We start from the raw sequence: 25,096 nt of genomic DNA, 5'->3' as shown, positions 1-25,096 counted from the left end.
TAGTTATGTAAGCCCAAAGAATTAAAATCAATAAAACAACCACTTCCTGTTAGAGTGCTTCTTTTGTTACACTTAGAAATGGTTGATGCAGAATTTTAGTATTGAAGCCAGAGGAAAATCATTGTCTGAAGATGATGTACCAGGCACAGGGAGCCGGAATGTTCAACCTAACCACCCTGAGATAGCTTTAGGTAACCTCACAGCAAAAGGTAACACTTTTCAAGAAATTACAAGCAATATGTTTTTTCCGATCTCCTAGTTTCATCCTCAATATAAAGTAATTTAAGATGTATGTCTCAAATAGTATTTAGTCATCATTACTCTTTTCTCTCTTCCATCCAAACCTTACAGGTGCGTTGAACTGTCTTGACACTGGCAATATCTAGTTATTCCAGTTCTACAGGTTAGTGTGCAGAGTTACTTAGACGGCAAAGTCAGTGTTACCCAAAAGGCTTCATAATTGAATTAACCTTTTTACAGGTATTGTAAAGAGTTAGTGGAATTCCAATAAAATTCAACTGAACATGGATATACATTGAGCAATTTTGATTGTTATACCAATGATAACACATGTGGCATTATTAATAAAACTGAATAGTAAAACAATATACTATGGCCAACTATGTACTTTAGCACTGTTTATTGTCAGCCGCTAGGTGGCAGCACCGATATTGGTAGTTGGGGACACAAGGTGAAAGAGAGCGGAAGTCATTTTCTATGGCGTAATGGCAGCTTGGATCAGATTGTTTTGAGCGATTTTTAATTTTTGCGTGCTGGAATTTGGTTGATTTAGCGAGAATGGGAGACGAAGAGCAGCTGCGATCTTTAATGTTTCTAATGACTTACATGCTTCTGAAGCGCCGCAGAGACATAAACAATGCGAACATACAGAGACGTAATGAAATTCAAAGGCGCGTCCGACACCGACAGTACTTCTTCCAGAGACACAGGAGGATGCTTATGGTCCGTGTTTGTCTATCCACCTCTCTTCACCTGTCTCCGTCCATTCCCTTTATGTCGCACCTCTCTCTCTCTCTCTCTCTCAAATGCACTCTGTTTTGATTAAATACTCTGGACTTTTAGTTTATAAAAACATATATCACAACTTTATTCCAATTCCATACAGTTTTTTTGTGGAAATATTCCGAAATTAACTTGGTAATATTTAGCTTCTTTTTATTTTTTATCTGGAATTGTTCTATATGTAAAATTTCAATCTTTGACTTTGATTAGTTACTCAACATACTCAAGTACTGTAATTAGGTATTTTCCTTTACTATACACCACTGCACATGAACACACATGGTCACACTAGGTCAAAGTCCCATGACCATCACCACTCTGCTGTAAATATTGTTATGTTTGACAATAAGCCTTTTAACAGTATCACAATATTACAGTGAAAACGTTTCCTGGTGTATCTCCAAACAGCTTGACGACTGGTTCATAACCCACTCTGTCTCGTCCTGTCTGTAGATGATGATCGCAGGAGGTCTCCGCTCCAATATCCGCATCCGCACACGTCCCTGGACCTCCACTCCGAGCACTGACTGGTGGGAGCGAGTGGTAATGACAGAATTTCAACCTTCCGATTGGCTGGATAAGTTCCGCATGAGTCGGGAGACATTTTTCTACCTCTGTGACAAGCTGCGACCCCGGCTAACTCGCCAGGACACCTGCTTCCGTTTGGCACTGCCAGTGGAGAAACGTGTCGCTGTGGCACTGTGGCGCCTTGCGTCTAATGTAGAATACCGCACCATCAGCAACCTGTTTGGTGTTGGCAAATCCACTGTATGCAGGTGCGTTAGAGACATGTGCCATGCCATTGTGGCACTTCTCAGGCCAATCTACCTGCGTCACCCCAATGAGCAGGAGCTGGAAGATTCAGCTGAAATTTTCCTCTCTCACTGGGGTTTTCCTCACTGCGTTGCTGCTGTGGCAACACTCCACACAGCCATCATCACCCCGTCGACCAATGCATTTGATTACGCCAACCCTGCTGGCTGGCTCTCAGTGATGTCTCAGGTGCAAATACAATTCTACATCAGAGTTTGGGTTTGCATGCAGTTTGCACTCACCTGTTCAGGTAGCTCACTTGTGTCTTTGTTGATGTGGTGATTTCAGGTGGCGGTCAATGGCCGAGGGAATTTTTGGGACGTATGTGCCAGTTTTCCAGGTGGAACAGACCCAGCTGAAATCTTACAGAACTCAACACTGTGGGCCACAGCAGCAGAAGGTGGACTGTCACCTGCTCCACCCCCTTTCTTCATGGGCAAACCACTTAGGTATTATTTAAAACATTTACATTTGTTTACTATTTTTTTAACCCAATTTCTAATGAGCAGGTCCCACTTAGACTTTCTGCGTGGGGAGGGGCTTATAATCTTCAGAACTAACACATTTGTTTATTCAGCAATATTATGATCCCTATATTCTTGTGAGTGAGAGAAGGCTTTGGAACTTCATCCTATAAGTCCTATTAGTCATACAGCGTGCATATGTACCTGACTGAGAGCTATCTGTGATATCCAGCTATGTGCTGCTGGGAGAGGCCTGCTATCCCCTCCAGAGCTGGTTGATGAAGGTCTACCCTGAGGAAAAGGGCCGGAGGGCGAGTGGAGCAGCTCTGACTGAGCCACAGCGGCTCTTTAATCAGCAGCTCAACAGAGCGCTGGGTGTGTCAGAGGACGCACTGCTGAGGCTGAGGGGGCGGTGGCAGTGCCTCAGCAAGAGGAATGACTGTGGACTGGATGTGGTTCCCACCATGATCCTGGCTTGTTGCATTTTGCACAACATCTGTGAGGCCCATGGGGACTCCTTCAAGCCAGAATGGCAGATGGAAGTGGCTGAGGCAGAGAGCCCTCAACCCGGCCACAAACAGCTCCCGTCCACTAGCAGCGACCAAAGCCAGGCCGAGGAGGTCCGACGCCTCCTCTGTGATTATTTTCAACAGCAGGAGTAGTTGAGATATTTTGGCTGTGTTCTAATAGACTGTTGTATTTTAAATATGTGTTTCTATTTATCTTGACCCTGTGCTCTTTTATTGTGTGTTAATGCATACATTTTTATGCAGTGTGCCATTGCATAAATATTTAAGTATCGTATATTTTTATCTCGTATTTGGTCATGCTTTCTTGATTGTCTTGAATGTCTAACCAAAATGTCTTATTCCAAACAGTTACACAGTGCACTAACTTTCTTTTTTCTGGATGTCAAGGACAAAGAATGATAAGTATATCTGTCAATTCCAGAAAAAGGAAAATCAAGCCCCTCCTTTAAAATGGCCAGTTAATGTCTGAATCTATAAAACTACATGGATAAAAATAATAATGATAATATACAAAAATTATTCTTGCTGTGTTTTTGACAGCCGTCTGTTGGGAGGAAATTCTAACTGGTTACCAAAGCAACCAAACCAGAATGAATCCTTTGCCAGGAAACAGCAGCAACGAACAGGCTAGAAAGCCTATGGATAATTTAAAATAATCAGTAAAAGATGTGGTGTGTTTATAAAATGATGATCTAGCCTCAACAGCTTGCTTACAAAACAGCAGAGGTGAGTTGAAACAAAAGCACTTTCATTTGGCTTCATTCACATCTTAAATGAATCTCTTGAAAAAGGGTCACATGCAATTGCACTCCATGGCCACAAGATGTCATCGGCGTCACAGCACACATGTAGTCCCAGAGCTCGCTAATACCTCGTCCTGTGTCCGATGCTTAGACTCCAATGCGGGGAACCTTCTCTTAACATCACCTTTCTGTGGGAATTGATGACCGTCGTAACCAATAAATCATCAATACTGAACCCGCACCTCATGGACCCTAACTTGAGTCAGATCCCACCCCGAGGATCTGCCTCGTTCTGATCCAGTTGGCCCGACCCAAACCTGTTCCTGCATCCCCTCCTGTCACTCATCACTATCTCCTCCTAGCTTGGCATTACAGCTGTGTGTGAGTGCGCGCCTGTGTGTGTGTGTGTGTGTGTGTGTGCGTGCGTGCGTGCGTGCGTGTGTGTGTGTGTGTGTGTGTGTGTGTGTGTGTCTGCTTGCCTGCCTGCCTGCCTGCCTTGCCTGCCTTGCCTGCCATGCCTGCCCACCTTGCGACGCGCTAACAGGGGAACCAGCTGTTTTTGCTGAGAATTTATTTTGGCCAGACGGTCGCCTGTCCGCATTTTCGTGTAGCAGCAAGCTAATCTTTTAGCATCAGAATAGTTCGGGGGGCGGGGGGGATGTGATGGGGGCGCCGTGTTGCTTTTAGCTAAACGGACAGAATTCCTCCGAAGCAGCCCGCTGTTGGAATCACTGCCAGCGGCTTGACACACTAGCTGAAAGCGCCGTGAAAGGAGCTATAGAGCATCTTCATACACCTCGTCTAAACTCAACCATCGTTCGCTTAATCAGAAAACGGGACGCTTACCTCCCGCGAATGGTGCAATAAGTCGTATTACTATGTTGTACGACACTGCACATATGTCAGCTGTTACGGGTTTGGATGTCGCGACACTGCGGCGTTGAGCCACTTTTGACGGATTGTGAGAGAAGATAGAATCGGACCGCAGTAACAGATCAGGGCATTAACGATTTAAACCAGGCTATTAAGCTGGTAATCTCTGGCATTTGCGGTAATTTCCCCCCCTCACATTAGCTGTTAAAAACGGGCGGGCAGAGCATCTCGGGAGAGGCCCCACCGTCTCCTGCCTCCCTCCCATATCCGATTTTCCCCGTGATTTGCTCGATAACACCCGGCTCAAAGTCGTAGTTCTCGGCTGGGGGGACAACTTGACAGCGAGGCCCCTTAAGCGAATCTCCCCTCCCCCAGTCCCGGCGTCCATATATCCACCCAGACAGCCCCCGAGAACCACCACCTCCTCCTCCTCCTCCACCTCCTCCTCCTCCTCCTCCACCACCACCACCACCACCACCACCTCCTCGGCGGCTTGACATCGAAGCGTAGGAACCGGGATTTTGGGGGGAAGAAGCTGAAACCGTGGGCAAGTCTCGTCGGGTCCCGCCTGAACCGGGCTGCCAAAAGCGGAGGGGATGACTCTGGAGTCCATGATGGCTTGCTGCCTGAGCGAAGAGGCGAAGGAGTCGAAACGAATCAATGCAGAAATTGACAAGCAACTCCGCCGAGACAAACGAGACTCCAGGAGAGAGCTGAAATTACTCCTTCTCGGTATATGACTTAATAATTCTCACACACTTCCATTTTAATGTCTTGCCGTTTGATTGAAATGTCATATTCCTCAGGCCTTCTTCACCACGCTAGCAAGTATGCTGCTAGTTAATGTTAGCTAGCTGTAAGACTGGATTCCCAACGAGTAGCGTTTTAGTTTTTATTTCCTATGTGCGTGGCTTTGCCTTAGAACTAGTTTGGTAAGAATGTGTTTAATGTTCGGTTACATACGCTGGATAACTATTGAGCGCTACTGCCTCTTTATTCAAACGCATGTGTGCATTGTTTGTGTAGATATCGGCTCATTTTGGCATCGAAGTTACTAAAGTGTCACCCGCTTTACCAGCTACCACACGCTAGCCAGCGGGCTAGTTTGACGAACCGCGGAGCTAATCAGGTGGCCAAGCTTGTTGTCTTGACATTGTGCTTTATTAAAAATGTGAAAATGGTCAGACTCATGGAGGCAGCAGCAGCTTTTCGGGTGTTTAACATGGTTGAATCGCTGGGTTGCATAACATTTATACGCGTTGCTCAGGTGCTTCAGCTGGATCTCGCTTGTTGCTTGTTCCCTGGTTTATTAGTAGCACCCCAATATGAAAAATGTACCCCCAGTCAACTGCGAGAGTGCTGGAGGATTTTGCCCCCCTCATCCTGCACTCTTAACGGAGTAGGTCAGCTATTTATACAGCTGGTGTGTGGGCAGGTAGGTGCTGCTGGATGAAGTTTCCCTGCACTGCATTGATTTCCAGTTCTGTGGACACAAAGAGTTTAATCTCCGATAAATGAATCTTGCTTTTTTTCAATTAGGTGAACATGATGTGACCCATCAGCGCAGGAGAGTTTTGGTTTTTTAAACACCTTGGCAAAGGCAGGTATCCATTTTTAGGACAATTAAAATTATCTAGGTTGCATCCTCTGTTTCAAAAACGTTTGCTCCCATTTCCACGCCGACCAAATGCAGCACTGCTTATTTGACATGTATGTCTCCTTTCATTTCCCTGCTGAATACCTCGGCTCAGAGAAGTAGGCCACACCAGAACTATACTGTGGAAGGATGGGACATTAATCTATTCTGTGTCACACACTTTAATGGCTATTAATGCTCTGTTGGCTGTCAAGGTAAGCAGGTGAAAAGAGCTTTTGATTGTTCCAAGATGGTCATCGTTCCTCTCTTGCTTGTGTGTTGCAATCTCATTTTCTCTTTTGTGATAATGAACAAAAGGTTAGTTTAATTTGTGTATTCAGGTGATCATTTATATTCTGTGCCAGTTTTAGATTTTAGCACTGCTTTGTTACTGGGTCACTGCCCGATAGCAAGCATTTTAAGTTGTACATCACTGACTTTAACAGTACACATAAGGAAAGCAGTTGAGCAGAACGAGGGAACTACACCCAGTCATGCTGTAAGTGGCCCATCCTGTGTGTGTCAAGGCTTCCAGTGGATACTCGGATAAGGACGTGTAAGGCAGGATTAGTCCAGGTCTTAATAGGCTTGGTTAAACACATCCGCTACTCAGACTTTGAGATGTCACCGACTCCGATTATCCCTTGTTGTTACTCTGAGGCTCATAGCTCTCAGTGAGCCGTCTCTCTCCACACATATCACCGGTGGAATTAGACATTGCCTCCTTTCGACCAATTAAGCATAGTTTTAGATGAACATAATCCATTATTGCTTCACGATTAAGTAATACAAGTGCCTGTTCAGCAGCATAGACCGCACAGTTTTTGTGTCCTTTTTAATTTATGTCAGTTCTTTATCAAATCTAGTCATGCCACATACAGGGTATTTTAGTTGTTGCCGTCCAGCCTATATTACACCCACTTTTCGTGTTGATTTGTGGTGCAGTATCTAAAAGAGGGAATGAATTGGGTTGTAATCTCTACAGTAAGTAAATGATAGAGTTGGAGTCAGTCGTTTTGGTTAAAAACAATGTTAAGCTCTGTCAGAAAATGACTGCCAATTTTGCAACAATGCCCACAGTCTGGCTGCTGTCACTGAGCGCCATATCTGGCCATACCAAAAGCGTCCTGATCCACAGACCATTGGTTTGTCTCTACTTGGTCAAAACCCTGTGGTCCAGGAGCTGTGGCCGTCGCTGCACTGGGTAAATAGCTGCTCTGGCAAGTGAATTGACAGTGAAGTGAGAATGAGGAGCAAATGCTTCGGGGTTTCCAAAGTCCTGGTCAAAGTCAACAATAAGCAACCAGATAAGTAGTCAGTGTACCAATTGGTCGCTTTTGGCATTGGCTTTCCTGAAATTGTCAGGTACAAACGTAGTACTAACAGAACCTCCAGTCATCAGTAAAACATACTTGGCTGCAGATCATTTTTGGCCACCAGAGAATCTGTTTGAATGTGTCACAGACAGTATTTTGAAATGGTCTAATGGCGTGGCTTTGAACCTGTTGTTGCTTACCTCCCAAAGGCTGAGTTCAAAGTACAGCCATTGTCATAACTGATCAGAATGTTCTTGTCAATCCCCCTTGTCCTAGCGGTATGACTTTGACCAGCTTCAGACAACCTTGAGAGAACCAGTCTGACTGAACCAGGAAGAGGATCAGGGCTTAAGCTGAGATGTTTATTGCTGACCTCTCCTCTTTTGCTAAGCTGTCTTTCTTATTTTGATCATATATGGCAATTGGGATCTTCTAGCGCTTCTGGGCGCTTCTTCGTGCGTGCGTGTGTCTGCTGTACTTCTAAGTCAGTCTGGTAATAATATCCAACTATTTACTTATTAGGCTTAACATTGTTAGAACTAGTGTTAATTGTTCTGTTCTCTATAACTGACTATTTCCTACATTGTGAAAAAAGGTTTGCAGCCATGTATGTCAGTCAGTATGTGCCATGCCTGACAAAAATGACATTTTGGCCACAAATGCATTGATGTGTTTTGTAGCACAATCTATTGAGTATTACAGAAATCAATCAGTGTTACTGGATACTGCCAGGAAAGTGTTTTCTTTGGTTGCAGTTAATTTCTTGGCTTGCGGCTGTAGCCCTCGCTGCTTTGCCTCAGTATGCACAAGCCAGTTAGATTTTCAACGTTTTGAACTGTTCAAGTATCACATTTTATGCCTCTCTCTCGATTTCCTTCTAAGCCACTCTAAGGTCAGAGGGCCAGTTCTTTTGTTTTATTAATCTTGAAATTGCTGTGAAGTCATCATACACGCACACCCACCTCAGTCAACCTTTCACACACTCTTTGTCTCTCTCTGACTCGGTGTCTTTTACACAGTTGCTCATTTTGCTCACTAGTGCACACATGAACACACGCCCTCCTAAATGGGGTCGTGGTTGGCTCTCTGGAGATGTGGGGTTGAAGGAGGCTACGTGGTCACTGTCCCTTATACTGCGGCTGTCCTAGTCCCCCGACAGAACAAGGATGTAGACTAGCTTTCTGTTCTCCGTGGCATTTTCAGCACTGTTGACATTGTGGCATGGTCATTCCTACTGCCAGTGACTGTGGATAGTATTCTTAGTCTTTTGGCTTCTCTTACTGAATTGTTATTTGGTCTCTTAGGATTGGGTTTTTCTTTTTAAATGCATCTCTCATTATGATTTTCTTCACCGGGATGCACTTTACCTTCATTTCTGGCATGTTGCAGGTCAGTGGAGGAAGGCTATTGGGCCTGCAATACTATTGTGAATTCTACAGTCTGGAAATGAGCCAGGCAACATGGAGTGCACGAGCGAGTGTATCATGAGAAAAAAGTGTAAAAAAACAAAGTGGATCCATTAAACTTAGTGTACCACTCACTAGTGATGCATAATGGGCCTTTTCAGCATGCATAATTTGTGTCATGGCTTGGTAAAATTAACAATTGTCAATGTCTGGGACTCAGCTTCTGTGATTGGGTAGATGCAGCCTTGCACAGTGAAATGTACTGCAGATTAAGATGCTGCTGTATAATGCGAGTAATTTATTGTTTTCCTCACCCACACCCACTCAACCAGAGGAACACTCGACACTCGCATACTGGCAAACATAAAAAGCTGTCCTGAGGTGGTCAAACTAAGGTGTGCGAGTATGAATGGAGGATGGCATTCATATTCATTTTTACACCAAAATCTACTGGCGTTGAGCGCTCGGATGCAAAGACCTAGAGCTAAGCAACACTGTTTTGACTACGTCGCGACAGTAGAAAAACCTGAGCATAAAATGGAACTGGTCCTCTCTCTGTTGTGTGTCTGCTGACTTGTCCTTGGTGTTTTTAATACGGTTTTAAATGTCCCAGGTTGTTGCAAGAAAAAAAGAGAACTGGGCCATCACACTGGAGGTAACATTCATGCCTTGAGGTTGACCACAGGATCCGTGTGTGCCCACAGTTGGCTAGGCAGCTGGTGTGTGTGTGTATGTGTGTGTTTTGTGTAGCCCTAGGCTGCTTGGGCTCACTTCCTCTCTTTTGTAGATGCTTGTTCTCAAGATAAATTTTGTGAAAAATTGAGACCCACGCTTCATTTTGTTTAGCCTTGTGACTGGCTGATTCATGTATTTTTTTTCTCAATATTGAAGAAATTCTGAATACTAATGGCCAGATTTGTTAAGGGTTACAGGCGGTAACGAGACGAATACAGTTGGTCAACATTTGCTAACTTGACACACCGGGGCTTTGCGCTGGTAAAATGAGAGCCGCAACCATAAAGGTTTCGTGTTTGGGTTAAGGCAACAACTTTCAGATGGTAAGCTGCCAAAAAAGGAGGAGAGAATGGAAATGTATGCATATGGCTAGCTACGGCTGATTTATCATGGCTTGTCCCTGTTGCGGCAAAGTTTATTACGTTTATGGTTTACCATCTTTGAAAAGCTTCATCTTTAACTTCTTTGCGGCCCTAGATTGTAGACCTAGCTGTTGTCATTCTCACAAAGAGGTAGTTTATGTGGATAGAATATTGATCATTATGCTGCTGCGTATTTGTAATCTTTTTCAGTTTTGCATTTTATTTAATTAGTCATTTGTTAATGTGAATGCTCAATAGTTCCGGGGAGGTTAATCAGAAACAAGTCATGTTTTACGATAAGTTTTGACTGTCACCTACTTGAAAAAAACATGATGGAATGGCACTCGACGTCAGAGTCCAAGTTTCTTTGGCATCAGTCAAAATGGCAGCACAGGTGGAATCAATAGAAGAAGAAAAAGTAAACGTGAAAGGAGGATTTTACTTAAGTTATTGAATGATGTGCTCGTTTGGAGCAGCTGCAGTGTTTCCCCCTCTAGAGCAGCTCGTTTGGGCTTCAGGGGCACTGCAATCGCACTGGGGAGCCTTCATCAATACCCCGCTCCCTGAAAACATCTGGTGACGCAGATATTTGTGCGACGGTGATTTGCGTCATGCTTCTGGCCTTATCCTGCTTTCAAATGAACTCACTGGGGCTGTGCTCATTTACAGTACATAGTCAATCTTAGTTAATACCCTGCTAAATTGAAAACGTGCCTCATTGCAGACATGTGTGTCCTGGACGGTAATTTGCGTCATGCTTAAATTTGATGCAAATTTTGGGGTTTGGCTTGAAAACCGCTGTGCTCGTGTGGTCACTACTGAGATTTTATTTCCAATCTTTGGTCATAAACCCAGATAAGCAAACATTGTTTGTTTTGTAGTGTTTTGTATTCAAAGTCTGCAATTTTGCCCTCATGCTGATGATCTTCATCAGCTGGTTTAACTGAGATGGCACTTGGATGAATGTGTAGCGGGATGGAGAAATTGAATGAAACAGAATGGAGTTAAGACAGTTGTGTCTGTACCTATAGGTTGAATTGATATCGCCTATGTTGCAGGAACACTGAAGACATTGTTTTTTAATTTGACGATTCAGACCAAGATTTATTTTCCATTGTTGTTGGGTTACCCTTGTTTTTTCTTTGCTCTTTTCAGAGGAACAACTGGCTCCATATAAGACCAGCGTTAGTGTGTGGGCTGTGTAGTGCACCATGCACTTTTGCATAGTGTAAGCTCTCTGTCTTTCTCTCTAGCTCTTGTAGCTACATAGAACATGATGCATTAACAAGCCAAAGTAGTGTGTGAGTTATTAAAAGGTGACCTGCCTTTTCTAGGTCATCACCATGAAATAATAGATAGATTCTAGTTGTGAATATCCAAAAATTTTGACCGAGAGGGATGAGAATGGGTACACATATTTCTAGCCTTAAGGAGGTTAGGAGGGGTTCTGATGAAGGGGTGGGCTTTGGGAGTAGGAGGAGGGATGACAAGGGCATGGAAATGGTTGTGGCTTGGGCCTGTGAATCAGGGGAGGACAGAGAGACAGAGACTCGTAGTGTGTTGTCTGGTGAGAGAAGGACACGACAGTCAAGAGCACAGAGTGGAGGGAGATCTTGTGATGGGGTCACGAGAAATAAATCAGATACTTAACTGGAGAGAGATCCTCCTGCTTCCTCAGTAGTGCAGTCTGCAGTCACCACCAGGACACTGCTGCCACAGCGCAAGACAAAGAATAGCTCCGCACTCTGCTCTCCTCTGGGCTTGACTCCTTTTGTTAATGAGACAATCGTTTATTTTTTGATTGAATTTGTTCGTAAGCACCAGTCGTCTTTCACCGCAGTGTATTGTTTAATCTGCTCTGATCTGATTTTGGTTTTATTTAGCAGACGACCACTTGTTTATGTTAATCCAAAAGATAAACCCTGCCTTTCATTGCTTCAGAGTTTGTTATGTCTCCATTTTACAAAATTGGACATTTTGTGGAAAGGGAGAATGAACTGAAACCCACGTGTTGTGCACCATCTCAGGCGGGGGTATTTCTCCTTCGATGGAGAAGCGGCTGCCTCGCTCCCCATTTCTTTACAGTCCTCGGTGTTAGGAACCTCCCCCCTGCCTTCCCTGAAGTCTCTCTGTTGTCTGAAGAGCTGTGTGGAGAAAATGCCCTTCTTCTCTGCTAGAAATGAAGAGCACAGAGGCAGCCTGGGGGGCTCACATTTATATTTACTGTCTGCAAGGAAAGAGGAGAGAAGGGGTGGAAGGGAGGGGTTAAAAAAAAGAAGAAAAAATGGGAATGAAAAAAGAGGAAGACAGAGGAGGAGTTGCTATGGTAACGGAAACATGGCTGCTCTTCAAAAACCTTGAATGTAGGTGGTAGTGGTGGTGAGATGAGTGTGTGTGTTTTCCCATCGTCTTTGCCTTTCCGTTTGCAGGATGTGTTGGATCCCTTTTTGATTTGGCGAGCAATGGAGATTGAAATGCCACCGGCTTTCTGTGGCCAGAGGCTGGCGTTTGTGGCTCAGGCGGGACTATGTGAAATGTGGGTTAGGCCCACTAGCCCTTGTGGAAAGTTGGGGTTTATTTGACAGGAAATGCAAACCTGAAATGGCTTTAAAACAGGATTCTTTTTTATTATTGTTATTACTCATTGTAGGAATTGTCTATTGAATTGTCTATGGAATTGTCTACTGAAATCAAGGGTGTTTGTGGTCTAGCCGGACTTAAAACAGCTAATTGTGAACAACTAATGGATGCAGTAGTTCAATTTCCTTGAGATCCTTTTCCGTGTGTCGCTCTGGAAATGTGATCTCACTTTTCAAAAAATTGGGACCATTTTAGAGCCTTATACCAGCCCAGGAGGTCAGGGGAGGATTACTGATGGCATGTCACCTTTTGACAACGACCTCTGCCGTTACCTTTGGAGAAACGCATGTTGGTGCCAGAGCCTGAATTTAGGGCAAAATGTCTAATCGTTCTCGTTGAATTACCCCCATGCATTTCCCCGTTTCTTCCTGGAAATATCCTTACACCAACATCGTGCATCGTACCACAAACGCATCGACATAACTCACATATAACTAGCTTAGTTGAATTACTTAGTAAGAAGAAGGGTTTCATAATGCCTGAAACAAACCTGGGTGGTTTTCTAGCAGACATTCTCCTTCTATCGTTTGTGTTCTTTATGAAGGCATTATATTCATTTCTCTTACAGATGCAGAGACGGAACTGGTATTTCTTTGCCCTCTGTATGGTTGAGGAGGAAATATGTTCTAATTGGGTACCACTCTCGACTCAGTGTAGCTTTAATTTCTTCATTTTTTCCTCCGTCTCAGACATATGATATCAATCCAGGCCATTGTTGGCTTAGCAACAGTGTCCCGCCCGGACACAGACTTCCTCCTCTTTGTCTCTCACTCCTCGCCTCCCGTGTCTTGTCGTGTCCCGTCTAGGCACGGGGGAAAGTGGCAAGAGCACCTTCATCAAACAGATGAGGATCATCCATGGAGCCGGCTACTCAGACGAGGATAAGCGGGGATTCATTCGGCTCGTTTACCAGAACATCTTCACCTCCATGCAGGCCATGATCCGCGCCACAGAGACACTCAAGATCCCCTACAAATATGACCAGAATCGGGTAAGGAAACAAGCTAGGCCGCCTCGCAAAGCTGCTTTTCGTTTGTTTAAGGTGTTACATGTTAACCGTTGACACCTATTGTCAGTACACAGAAGTCCACCTCTGTGTACTCGGAAGGACATTGTGTAAATAGTCATGCTACAGCGCCATAAAGTCTACTATGTATTTGTTCTCATCCATTCTTCGCCATCTTGATTTATTTTTTTTGCTCCCTCTCTCTATCTCTCTCTCGCACCCTCTCCTCCCGATTGTCTCTCTGCAGTCTAATGCCATGATAGTGAAGGAGGTGGACATTGAGAAGATCGCCGGCTTTGACCCGCCTTACATCGTTGCTATCAAAAGCCTGTGGGCCGACCCAGGCATACAGGAGGCCTACGACAGGCGCAGGGAGTACCAGCTCTCCGACTCCACTAAATAGTACGTCTTTGTGTCCGGCTCTGTGTGTTTGTCTCTCCTTGTAGACACTGCATGACACCTGTCTAGGATTTAAGGAAAGGATTTGTGTGCATCATGGCGTCTGCGCGCGCGTGTGTGTTTTAAGAATTAAGACGTACGCATGTTCATTCAGATAGTTTACTTTTTCACGACAAGGGGACGAGTTTTGTCAAGCAGATCCTTTTCCATAATAAATAGAAGGCATTGGACTGCTGTGTTGTAACATGTATGTGTAACATTGCGACAGTGTAATTACTTTCTGTATTTTGTAATGCATGTTGGGCAGGGCCACACGCCAGCTTTGTTTTGCGATCCTGTGTTCCATTGTCAGTTGCCGCAAACTGTCCACCAGTTAAATTTCTACACCGTAACGCGTCTTGGTATGGTAGTTATTAATGTATATTGTCACTGAGGTTCCTGGGAAGTGAAGGGTGACAGAAATGGAGAGAAGCTGAGAGTGGGAGGCCTGACAGGAGTTTGTGCTGTCTCGCCCATCCAGCACTAACAACTAAGTGAGAGCGGAACAGTAACTTCTGAAGCCACCATCTCCCCTGTCCTGTCACTACTGGATATAAACGGCAAACTGTCATTTAGAGGCACATTCCACTAAAAAATATGTCCGCGTACATATTCACGGATCCCTTACACCTTTTGGAAGCATAAAGCCATAGCAGTGTTTGCCACATGATTGTCAGTCCACATGAGATGTCATTGTTACTCTATAGACACAGGACGGCACAGTAGCTCCCATTCTGTATGCATGGGTAACGGAAGAACCTGCCGCATGCTTAAGATCTAAAGGTCAGTACTATACAAACATAGACTTGACATAGGTCAGACACACACACACCACAGATTTGGAGGATGTAAACGTGTACACCTTAGAATATATTCTAGTTGCTTTCCATGTGAAATCTGTCACCCTCCCGTTGTGTTTGCTATCACCTCCCCAATAACATTGGACTTAATGTGACCCCAAATAATCTTGACTTTAGACTCACTTTATACTGCCCCCTGGTTGTGGAGTTACTGTACTACAGGCCCTGACGTCTGCATGCAAATGGGCCGTGTGTGAAATGTCTCTGTGGTGTACAGTGATGTGCATGAATGATGGATGAGGAGAAGAGGAAAGAGCTTCCATTCCAGTGTTTTCAACGCTGTTCATGTGTATCTCCAGTTACCTTAGCGATATAGACCGTGTGACTGCGGAGGGGTACGTTCCCACCCAGCAGGATGTGCTGAGGGTCCGTGTTCCCACCACGGGCATAATAGAGTACCCATTTGACCTGGAGAGCGTCATCTTCAGGTACCCCCATGGTAAAGGGACCGCAGCATCAGCATGGCTAGAGGACATAAACCACTGATGACCATCAGATATTAACACCCTAATTGAAATGAGACTGTAATGTCAGTCAGTAAATTGCAAATTGAGGTCGTAATATTGATTAAAGATCAGTGGTTTTGTGTTCTGAGCTGTGTTGGGGTTCTGGCCCAGTTGTGCTGAGGTTCCCACTGAAGCATAAAGGGCACAGCCTTCAAAGACCAGATGAAGAAGGAATGGACAACAGTGGCAAAGGTTCTCCAGGAAGCAGCTGTAAATTCAACATTTGAACTTACTACATTTCAAGCTGAAAACAGCTTATTTATTAGAAACTGTGTGAAAAGTATCAAATGTGCTTCCTGTTATCTTTGATGTCATGCTTGTCTGAACCTTCCTCATCTATAACCGAGTTGTTGCTGTTTTCTGTGGCCGAGGTCACTGTTGCTGCTGTCACTCATGCCACCTCACCGTCTCCAAAAATCCACATAACTCTTTATGACGCTACCAGTTATTGAGATTTCTAACTCGCTATCATGGTGTCGGAGTGAATAGAGATTCCAAGTAAATCTGTAGCTACAGTTTCAAGCAATCGGCCGATATCTCAAGTTTTATGGGTTTTTGGACCGAGTTGTGGCGGAGCAGTGACACAGGCCAACACCCTCGTGGCCTTCTTCTACGAAGTCCTCTCAGCAGGCCTCATCCTCACTTCCTGGAATGGCAGGGGGGTTGCAGTGATTAGCTGTCACGCTTTACATAACTGTTTTTCTCCCCTTTTCTCTTTTGTCTCCTTTTCTCGACTGGCCTGCCTTTAGTTATCTTTCCGATTTGGATCGATTAGCAGATCCCGGCTATCTTCCCACTCAGCAGGATGTGCTCAGGGTGCGCATCCCCACGACAGGAATCATAGAGTATCCCTTCGACTTGCAAAGCATCATTTTCAGGTAGAAAGACGCCTCTTCTGGCTTGGTCCCTCCAATGTTACTTCCTGGCGTCTTTAACCTGAAGATCATCCGATATTCATTTATCATGAGCCCCGAATCATGTTTTTGTGTCCACCCCATTAATGCATAGAAATTATATTGTGTCTTATTGACGTTTTTGTCAAACATTTGTCCAAAGTATCCATACCCTACCCTTCTAACTCTTCTGTCCAATCATAGACATTAAATGACACCAAGATTTACCCCTCTCCACTTGCATATTAGTACCCTCGAAACCAACACAAAGTCCTACATTCTCGTGCCCGTCTCTGTAAATGGGTCACCTCCTCTCTTCCTCCTCCGCTCCTCCTTTCCTCTCTGGCTGGCAGAAGAAACGAGGGCGTCCTCTACGCGCTGGAGGAATGTTATTTTGGGCAGCAGGTCCTGCAGGGCCTATATTGGCCCAGGGTCTCTGCGGACCACAGTGGACTGGGCCACCACCAGGGGGCACCACTGTTTGGAATTACAGTATTGTGCAGTTTGTGCCAGGGCGCAGATGCAACAGCACCGGTCCAGAGGCTTCCACCCGTGCTTCAAGCAACGAGCTAAAAAAAATGCAAGGTGGCCGTGTTCATTATACACTTTTTCTAGACAGCAAAAGTTCTTAGTGCTGGAGACGTTATTGAATCAGTTGTCACAAATGAAGGCTTAATGAAACTGGGACCTAAACTCCCCGACGAGTGAAGGGTGACCTTGTCAAGGAGAAGCTCAGGAAAGCTGAAGCCTTGTGAGGATTCACACGTGCTTCACTCTAATGATTGCCAGCCGGCAGGAATTTGTGAGAATTTCTGTCCTTTTCCGATATGCTGGAGAAGTTCATTGTGATTGTGCATTTCTTATGAATCGTGCACACTTCTTCAGATATATATTTCCGAGTGCGTAGGTGTCAGGTGATGAAGGCTTCTACAAAGAAAAGAATCCCACCATCAGAGGTGCCCTCTGTATCTAACATCTGTCTTCCCTCACCCTGCTCCTTTCTGCCATTGAATTTCTTGCTCAGTTTCTTCTTGTCCTTTGTGCTTGTTCCCCTCCATACATTTTGTTTTCCTTTTTTTTTCACTTTATACCTCCTCTGTTTCCCTACTTGTCTTCACATGAGTTTCACAACTTCTGGTGTGGGGCTTTATCACACACAGGATGGGAAAGTGAAATAGATGCTCCACTCTGTGACCTTGACACTTTGTCCAACCACAAGTGGGTTAAAGATGAATGCCACTCAGTTGTAGAATTCAAATCCTTTAAAATATCTTTTTCGAAAAATCATATTTTCAAATCAGCACAGTAAGAATTGTTATAATACAGTTTTACTTCATATGTAGTTTACAAATCGTTGCATTCAGGCATCAAATTCAGTTTGAGGAAAAGAGAGAGGAAGAAGGGGGGCTTGGCCGGAGTTCACTGGACATGGAGAGAAACATGCAGTAAATCAAATTAGCAACTAGAAATGGTGCTGGATACACGTGCCATATCAGACCACTGCAACAGGAAGAACTCTGGAACATAATTCTCACCAGAGGGTTGTGTCACTTTATCCAGATCTCTTAATGAACAGTTATTTTTAGGTCTCGAGTAACCAGGGAACCAAAAGATGGTCTCTGATTCCTTGAAGAGCTACTGTCGTGTGTTCCGCGTACACTTTTGAACCGAGCACAAAGAGCTCAGCTTGCATGCTCCTTACCTCAAGAGAAGCCAAGCATGACTGCAGCTATAGTGCGGCGCCACTGGAGCTGGCAGGGCTGCAGTGTTCTGTTCAAAGACACTTAAGCTTCACTTCAAGGACAGGTGTGTTCTTATAGGTATTTCCTCAACCCAAGACTTGAAAGTTTAGAGCTGCGTTATGACCCGGCAGTCATAGAGGAAGTTAGTTTCTGTTTTGGAACAACACAGAAGCTTGTTCAACCAAACAATGATGGCACCTGAAAAGACTTGTTTTTCTTAAGTGAGTGGCATTCTTATTCAAATCAATCCATCTTGTGTTGGGACCTTAAATCAATGCGGTCACATGAGGAAGCCTATTGGTTGATTTGGAAAGACACGGTTCTGTTGGCCAAGTGTGCTGACGTCATTGTGGTGATTCTGTTTCTTCCTCTTTGTAAGGTGTTGAATCCATCCGCTGCTAATTGGGCCAAACCGTCATCTTCAAATTAAGTTAGAATTAATGCAATACTGCTCCCCCTCTGTAATGCGTGTGTGTGTGTTTGTGCTTGTGATATGAGGGGGTGCAAATTAAATTTCAATTGCATGCGATATGCTGTGAATTGCATGCAACATGATGATGAATAAAGTATCTTATCTTATCTTATATCCTATGTCAATCTCACTTAAAACTTTTTTTTGGTCAGGACCTAGAAAGAATGATAGTCCTACTTATGGTGAGACCTTACATGATAGTATATGCTTTCATGTATCCCAGAATGAGAGGCTATACTTTTTCATTTGGGTCATGTACTGAAACCCCTACACAAAAAATTAAGTCTTCTGGGCTAGAAACAAATCTGCACTTAAATATGTTAATTATACGTAAATAAGTTCTTCAGGAAAAAACGGTAGAATCTTTTATAACAAATAACTTGAATGTCATCAAAAACAATTGTAATGTGGTGAAGTGTAAATGTGTTTTTTTGAGGAGAACAAAAGTCTTAACATCGGCCAGACTGGATTCAACCCCTCTCTTAAACTTTAGCCCTGTCCTTCGTACGCTTCAGGACATTGAGAATAATCAGAAATGTCCCTCTGTCCTGTTTATCACTAAGAACAAGTGTCTTGGAATAGATGATCTAGTTTGCAGAAGAAATGTTCATGAACTAACATCTTTTGCTTCTTAATTCTTCACTTGTTTGCCCCCTTTTCGCCTTCATCCCATCATCAGGATGGTGGATGTAGGAGGTCAGAGGTCAGAGAGGAGGAAGTGGATTCATTGCTTTGAGAACGTCACCTCCATTATGTTCCTCGTGGCACTGAGCGAGTACGACCAGGTCCTGGTGGAGTCGGACAACGAGGTAGGCGGACATTTATGCAAGCTGCATTAACATTCTGTATGCCCCTGACCCCATACACACGCACACTCAAGACACCGACAACGTTACCTCTCTGTGTGGTGGAATGCATACGTCTGACTCACTTCTATGTCCCCATCCCCCACCTGCTCTCCACACCAGAACCGCATGGAGGAGAGTAAGGCACTGTTCAGGACGATCATCACCTACCCCTGGTTTCAGAACTCCTCCGTCATTCTCTTCCTCAACAAGAAGGACCTGCTGGAGGAGAAGATCTCCTACTCGCACTTGGTGGACTATTTCCCTGAGTTTGATGGTGAGCACAACTGAGAACACTCTAACAGTTACCGTGCAAAGCATGAAATAGGCACCACAAGGAATCAAGGAAGGTGATATCAACTGCAAGACATACTGTACTTGTGTAGCAAAGTGCACAGTGTACACACAAGTCATCAATCAAGTATAAAACAGCCAAACCCTGTTACAGGCTCAGTTGCCATAGACTCTGTAGAATCTGTGTTAAAGGGAGGGTACACATTTTTATTGCTGTATGGATTTTTTGGCGCAGCTGTCACATCATCACCCGCACTCATATGAATCTCCAGCAGGGGGCAGTAACAGCTCTTCAGCCTGCACTCCTCACATCACTCTGACCCCCCGCTGAAAGTGTTCACGCGTACTAACCTGTCTGTCGTGTCCATCTCCAAGGTCCCCAGCGAGACGCTCAGGCAGCGCGGGAGTTCATCCTGAAGATGTTTGTGGACTTGAACCCAGACAGCGACAAGATCATCTACTCTCATTTCACCTGTGCCACGGACACTGAGAACATCCGCTTTGTGTTTGCAGCTGTCAAAGACACCATCCTACAGCTCAATCTCAAGGAGTACAACCTGGTGTGAGGGCTCACGCTCACGACGCACATCTCCTCCCATTGCACAAACGCACACCTCTTTGGGAGTGTGCGCTCAACTCCACATGCATGCCACATGCACACCATGCACACACACACACACACACACACACACCAAAAGAACTCTTCCTTCTTCTTTTTTTGGTCTTTTTCTTTTCTTTGTTTTTTATTAGTACATCACATTCACAGACCCTCCCACCTGCAGACGCCACCCTTTCACCAAAGCTCGCCCTCTTCCTCCTTCGCTCGGCAGCTTGTCGTGTGTTCTCGCTCCTCCCAAAGTTAAGAAAAAAAAAACAACCTCACCTCGGCTGTACAGTGACTGTGGAGGGGACTTTGGTGTTTGTGCGTGTGGTATGTATGTGTATGACTAGCAAGAGGTGCTGTGTTTTGGCAAATGGTGGTGTCAGCCCTCTGGCCCTGTGGACTTTTAAGGGGTTTGAGATCAGGTCCTCAGTCGCCTTCTTTCAGAGCTCCCGTCGATTGTTGAAGGACGTGAACGCTGTGTCTTTCTAAAAAAAAATCCACCAAAGGACACAAAATAACCTGCTGCTGTTTCACAGTGGCGGGGGACAGCGTGGGGTCGGACATAACGTTGCACACAGGAAGCGAGAGGACTGGGCAGAGGGCTCCGTCTCCACCGCCCATCTTTGAATGTACCCACCTGTGAGCATCGGAGTCACAAAACAATAACATATATATTCTGAAGTAGATGCATACATAAATACTTAAAGCACGAGAGGGCGAGGAAAAACTCATCCGAATCTGTTAACTGCTAAGATTTTCAATGATGGTTATCCCTTTGCTCCGTCTACTTCTATTTAACAGATGTTGCGAAATGGAACGGTGATAAGAAACTTTAAAATTTAGCAAAACAAAAAACTAACAAAAAGAAGAAATCAGAAATTTACTTGACTTAAGTACTTTCATAGTTTTCTGTGGGTTTTTAAAGTATAATCACATTGCTTCCCTCCTACCAGATGTTTTCAGTATGAATCCAGAGACAATCCTCCATGTGACCATCACATCTGCCCCCCCCCCCCCCCCCCCCTTTACACACACACACACACGCCACAGTTACGGTAAAAAAAAACAAAAAAAACACCAACTACAGGCGAGAAACCTTAATGTTTGTTTTTTTTAATTATTATGATGTTGGGGATTTTATCTTGGACACTGGCTCTGCTCTGATTGGTGCAGGCTGATGAGGAGGGGAGCGTGATGTCATCGGCATTTTATCAACCCAGCCGTAGTGTTCGGTCGGTCTGCGAGTCGCTTAGTCCACGTAACCCAAGCTCATTCCCAAGCCACTCCGCAGAGCCACGCAGTAACACGCATGACGTCACGCCTGCATCACTCAGCCCCGTCCAATGAGACACTTCCTGATGGTGACACGTTCATCCATTATATTAACACAGGTTGTGCTTCTGTTTACTTTTTTTTTTTTTTTTTTACTGTATAGTCACTTTGTTTATACATTTAAAAAAATGTGCGATTGCTTGCTGTTGAGTGGTGAGAGGAAGGCGACGTTATGAACCTTCCGTCATAGAAAACACTCTGAAGTCCGCAAACGTTAGTTGTGTATATTTGTTTGTAAATACATATACACAAAAGAAATGCTCCTGTATGTACAAAAAGGCTCTGTGGTACATCATCTTTGGCAAAAAAACAAAAACCCCAAAAAACAACTTTCGTTAGCATACATTTGTTTTTGCTATGAATTAATGGTAGTATTGATACTGTGATTCTGGATTCTGTTGACTTCATTAGTAGGCCCACACAGAGCTGTGCTGAGAGGTGCTGAGGTAACCACCAGACGAGGAGCAATAGTCCTAGATCAGAGCCTCTTATACCCTCACAAACTTCACACTACTGCAGCTCCGGAGTCATTCAAACTAGGGCTGGTAAGAAACACACAAACAAATCACAGTATGATGATGAGATTATAAAGAGTAATTAATTTTTCTTTTTTATTTATCTAATTTATGGACCAGGTTTGAAGGTGTTGATAATTTGACTGCTTTTGATTCTGTCATGTTGAAGCGCTCCTTTTTTCTCACGGAGGAGCCTACTTGAGTCTGAACTGCTGTAAAGAAAAACAAACACACGAATGTCTGGTATAATATGGACTTAATCTCTGCTTTCTACTTCTATTTAGACATTTCCAGTTGTACTTGCCATCGCATCTCCATCCATCATAATACTGTATGGTTTCTTTAGGGGCCCTCACAAGTGTTTTTGTTTGATTTAAAAAAAAAAAAAAACACAAAAAAAAAAACACAAAAAAAGAAACTTGTATTTCCTCTCGGTTTAATGATGCAGCGCTGTAATGCATATATAGAAATTGTACAGTACGAACGTAGGTGGAATTTCTTTTTCCTTTTTTAAAAATCGGTGATTGAAGACCTACGCGGTCCATGCTTGCTACGTGTAATTTAACACAGAAAATTTTGTCGTTGGGTTTGCGTTGTTCATTTCCAGTTATTTGCGGCTTGCTTTGATAGTGCCAGTGACGTGCAGATATACTTTTTGGGGTCTTGGACCTTTTCTACAGGTGACTTATCCTTCATCCTCATTAAGGGCTATCAGTGCATCAGGCAGACAGTGGGGAAGTGGCGTTATGGACCATAGGGAACCAATACATCCACTACCGACCTGTGTTTAGATATGAAGAGTATTTAAGTGCTGGAAGAACCATAGGCAGAGTGTTCATGCACACTTAATAGGGTTTGTGTAGAGGGAGTGAGAGAGAGAGAGAGAGAGAGAGACGACCAACACTAAACTGTTTCGTTTATGCTCATGTTTTTTTAATTGATCAAAGTACGTCTCTAATCTTCATCAGTACTTGATTGATTGCATTGGTATCAGTGTTACCTTATTAAGTATAGAAACGCATAAATCAAAGACACTATTACCAAGTCGCCACAAAGTTTTGCACGTTTCCCCATAGTGTGTAAGTGTTAACTGATGGCCTGCGAATCTTAGACCATTCGGGTGATTTCTTTTTCTTTCTTATTTTTGCACATTTCTTCCCCATTGACTAGAAATGTAAAGTGTTTGAAGTTGGTGTTGGAGCTTTTCCAAAGTATATCAGAGTTTGGTTTCATTCTTGTCAGTGAAAAAGTAATTTGCAGTGGCAGAACTTTGATTGTGAGAGGTAGTTCTTCACAGTGGAAATTTGGTAACCTTTTGTGTTTTTTTTGTTCAGTTTTAAGATGGGACCATTTTTTAAAAACTGACTGACTGACGCGTTCCAAGGTCTGATTTAGGAGATTTAATGATCATCTGCCCCAAAATGTTCACTGTATCGAAAGCCACTTTAAAGCCTGCCCAAGCTGATTTTCTGTAACATACAGAAGGCAAATGGCAGAGAAAAGGTAAAATTTTAAGCAATTGTTTAGCAGTGAAGTGTGTGTGTGTTTGCATATTTAGCTGAATTCATTTTAAAATGTGCAAAACCACAGCGATGGTCCTAAACTGCCATTTTGTCTGGAAATAACACTAACCTTGGTCAATTAGTCTGAAGGTAGCCGTTGCAGAGATGGTCTGAACTGGTCAGTATTATAGGTGATGGTGTGAAACCAGTACGGATAGTAAAGTGTTAACAGTAGGATTTACCATGTGTGGAGTATTTTCCCTCACCTTCAGACTCTACAACTGACCCATGGTTAAGGGCTGACAGTGTTTTTACACCATGCATGAGCTAGAAAAATAGGCAAGGCAGATGTTGTGACCAGTGAGAGAGACACACACACACACACTCTCTCTTTTTAATGCCTTGTATTATGACGACTAGTTGGACTGCACTCAGCATTTTTCAGTGACCTTTAGGTGACCAGGGGGCTGTGTCATGTACCGTCCTGTTGACTTTAAGAATTAAATCAAACTGATCTTTTGGAGATGAATGTGGAGTTGGTGCATATTCAGAATTTATAGAGCCTGTTCCCCCGTTTTGTTTATGTTTTCCATTTTCTCTGTGTATGCTAAGACAACATTACCAGAACACTATTTTATTCAGGACTACTTGATTTGCCCACCCCACTCCAGTGAAATCTGATGGTCAATTGTGGTGTAGAAAATGCTGTTTTGTGGGTGTTTTCTTTTTTTGTATGTAAACCAGATGTAAATGATGTAATATATTGAGTGTGCCAACCCCACTCTCTCTAGAGCCAGGCTCGCTTTAAGTGCCAATGCTGTGGTCATCATGGACAGGCTGCCACCTGATACGCCCGCTCCCCGCCCGCCCCCAAATCAAACACCCACAATCTAGAATCTAAAAAGGATAGGTGATTCAGTCCAGTACACGCAAAGACATTATTCTGTATTTAAGATTGAAGATTTAAAAGATAATCTGCTGTTTTATAAGAAACTGTAATTATAATTGCATGTGCTGTTTATTTTGTGTTGGCAGTGAGGGCTTGGATGTTTTCATTGATGCAGAGCCCTTGAGGAAAGGGTGGAATCAGTTGGTGATTATCGATTATTGATTTACACTACTCTTGCCATATTTGTTTTTTATGTACTTCATGTATTTGTTTGAACCACTGTTGCCTGATCCTCATTCAAACATGAACATGACTTATGATCATTGCCGCCTTCTAAGAGAGAAACATAATGGCAAGGTATCTGTTTTAAATTGAAATAAATTTGTTCCTATACTTGCTCATAGTGTGCTTGTGGTCAATGAATTTTAAGATTCTTCAATTTATGTTCAGCACATTCAAAATAGGAGCCTATAAAACTGTAAATGCAATATTTATGCGATAACTATCGCATAAAAGAGACAAGATATCCAAGATAAGGCATTGGACATATATAATCCAGCACCTTAAAAGTAAACGCCGCCAAAAAAGTTCAAATGCATTTGTCCTGGATTTGAACTTCTAAATGTCTTATTATTATTATTATTATTAAATGGCTTA

At 43.7% G+C, this 25,096-nt stretch overlaps 2 protein-coding genes across 3 annotated transcripts; both read left to right on the top strand.

Moving 5' to 3' along the window:
* The first annotated feature begins 708 nt into the window (after positions 1–708).
* LOC143006192 (uncharacterized) lies at positions 709–3,104 on the top strand. Its single transcript, XM_076157543.1, has 4 exons — positions 709–963; positions 1,477–2,025; positions 2,125–2,285; positions 2,533–3,104. Exons 1-4 carry the CDS (start codon positions 799–801, stop codon positions 2,960–2,962), a joined length of 1,305 nt encoding a protein of 434 aa, XP_076013658.1. The 5' UTR covers positions 709–798; the 3' UTR covers positions 2,963–3,104.
* A 1,140-nt stretch (positions 3,105–4,244) lies between these two features.
* Positions 4,245–24,837, top strand: LOC143006412 (guanine nucleotide-binding protein G(q) subunit alpha-like). Of its 2 annotated transcripts, none has more exons than XM_076157858.1 (7): positions 4,245–5,178; positions 13,348–13,532; positions 13,795–13,949; positions 16,101–16,229; positions 19,138–19,267; positions 19,427–19,580; positions 19,973–24,837. In XM_076157858.1, the coding sequence occupies exons 1-7, from the start codon at positions 5,043–5,045 to the stop codon at positions 20,161–20,163; spliced, it is 1,080 nt and encodes a 359-aa protein (XP_076013973.1). In that variant the 5' UTR covers positions 4,245–5,042; the 3' UTR covers positions 20,164–24,837. The 2 variants fall into 2 exon arrangements, with proteins under 2 accessions (XP_076013973.1, XP_076013974.1); XM_076157859.1 differs by lacking the exon at positions 16,101–16,229 and adding an exon at positions 15,145–15,273 and having other exon boundaries at positions 4,246–5,178.
* The last annotated feature ends 259 nt before the right edge of the window (positions 24,838–25,096 follow it).

This window comes from Genypterus blacodes, unplaced genomic scaffold, assembly GCF_046128005.1.
Source record: "Genypterus blacodes isolate CSIRO-AG114 ecotype Tasmania unplaced genomic scaffold, CSIRO-AGI_Gbla_v1 ptg000073l_1, whole genome shotgun sequence".
Taxonomy (NCBI): Eukaryota; Metazoa; Chordata; class Actinopteri; order Ophidiiformes; family Ophidiidae; genus Genypterus; species Genypterus blacodes.
Note: the sequence above shows the minus strand (reverse complement) of the source record. Positions and strands in the feature narration are given on the sequence as shown.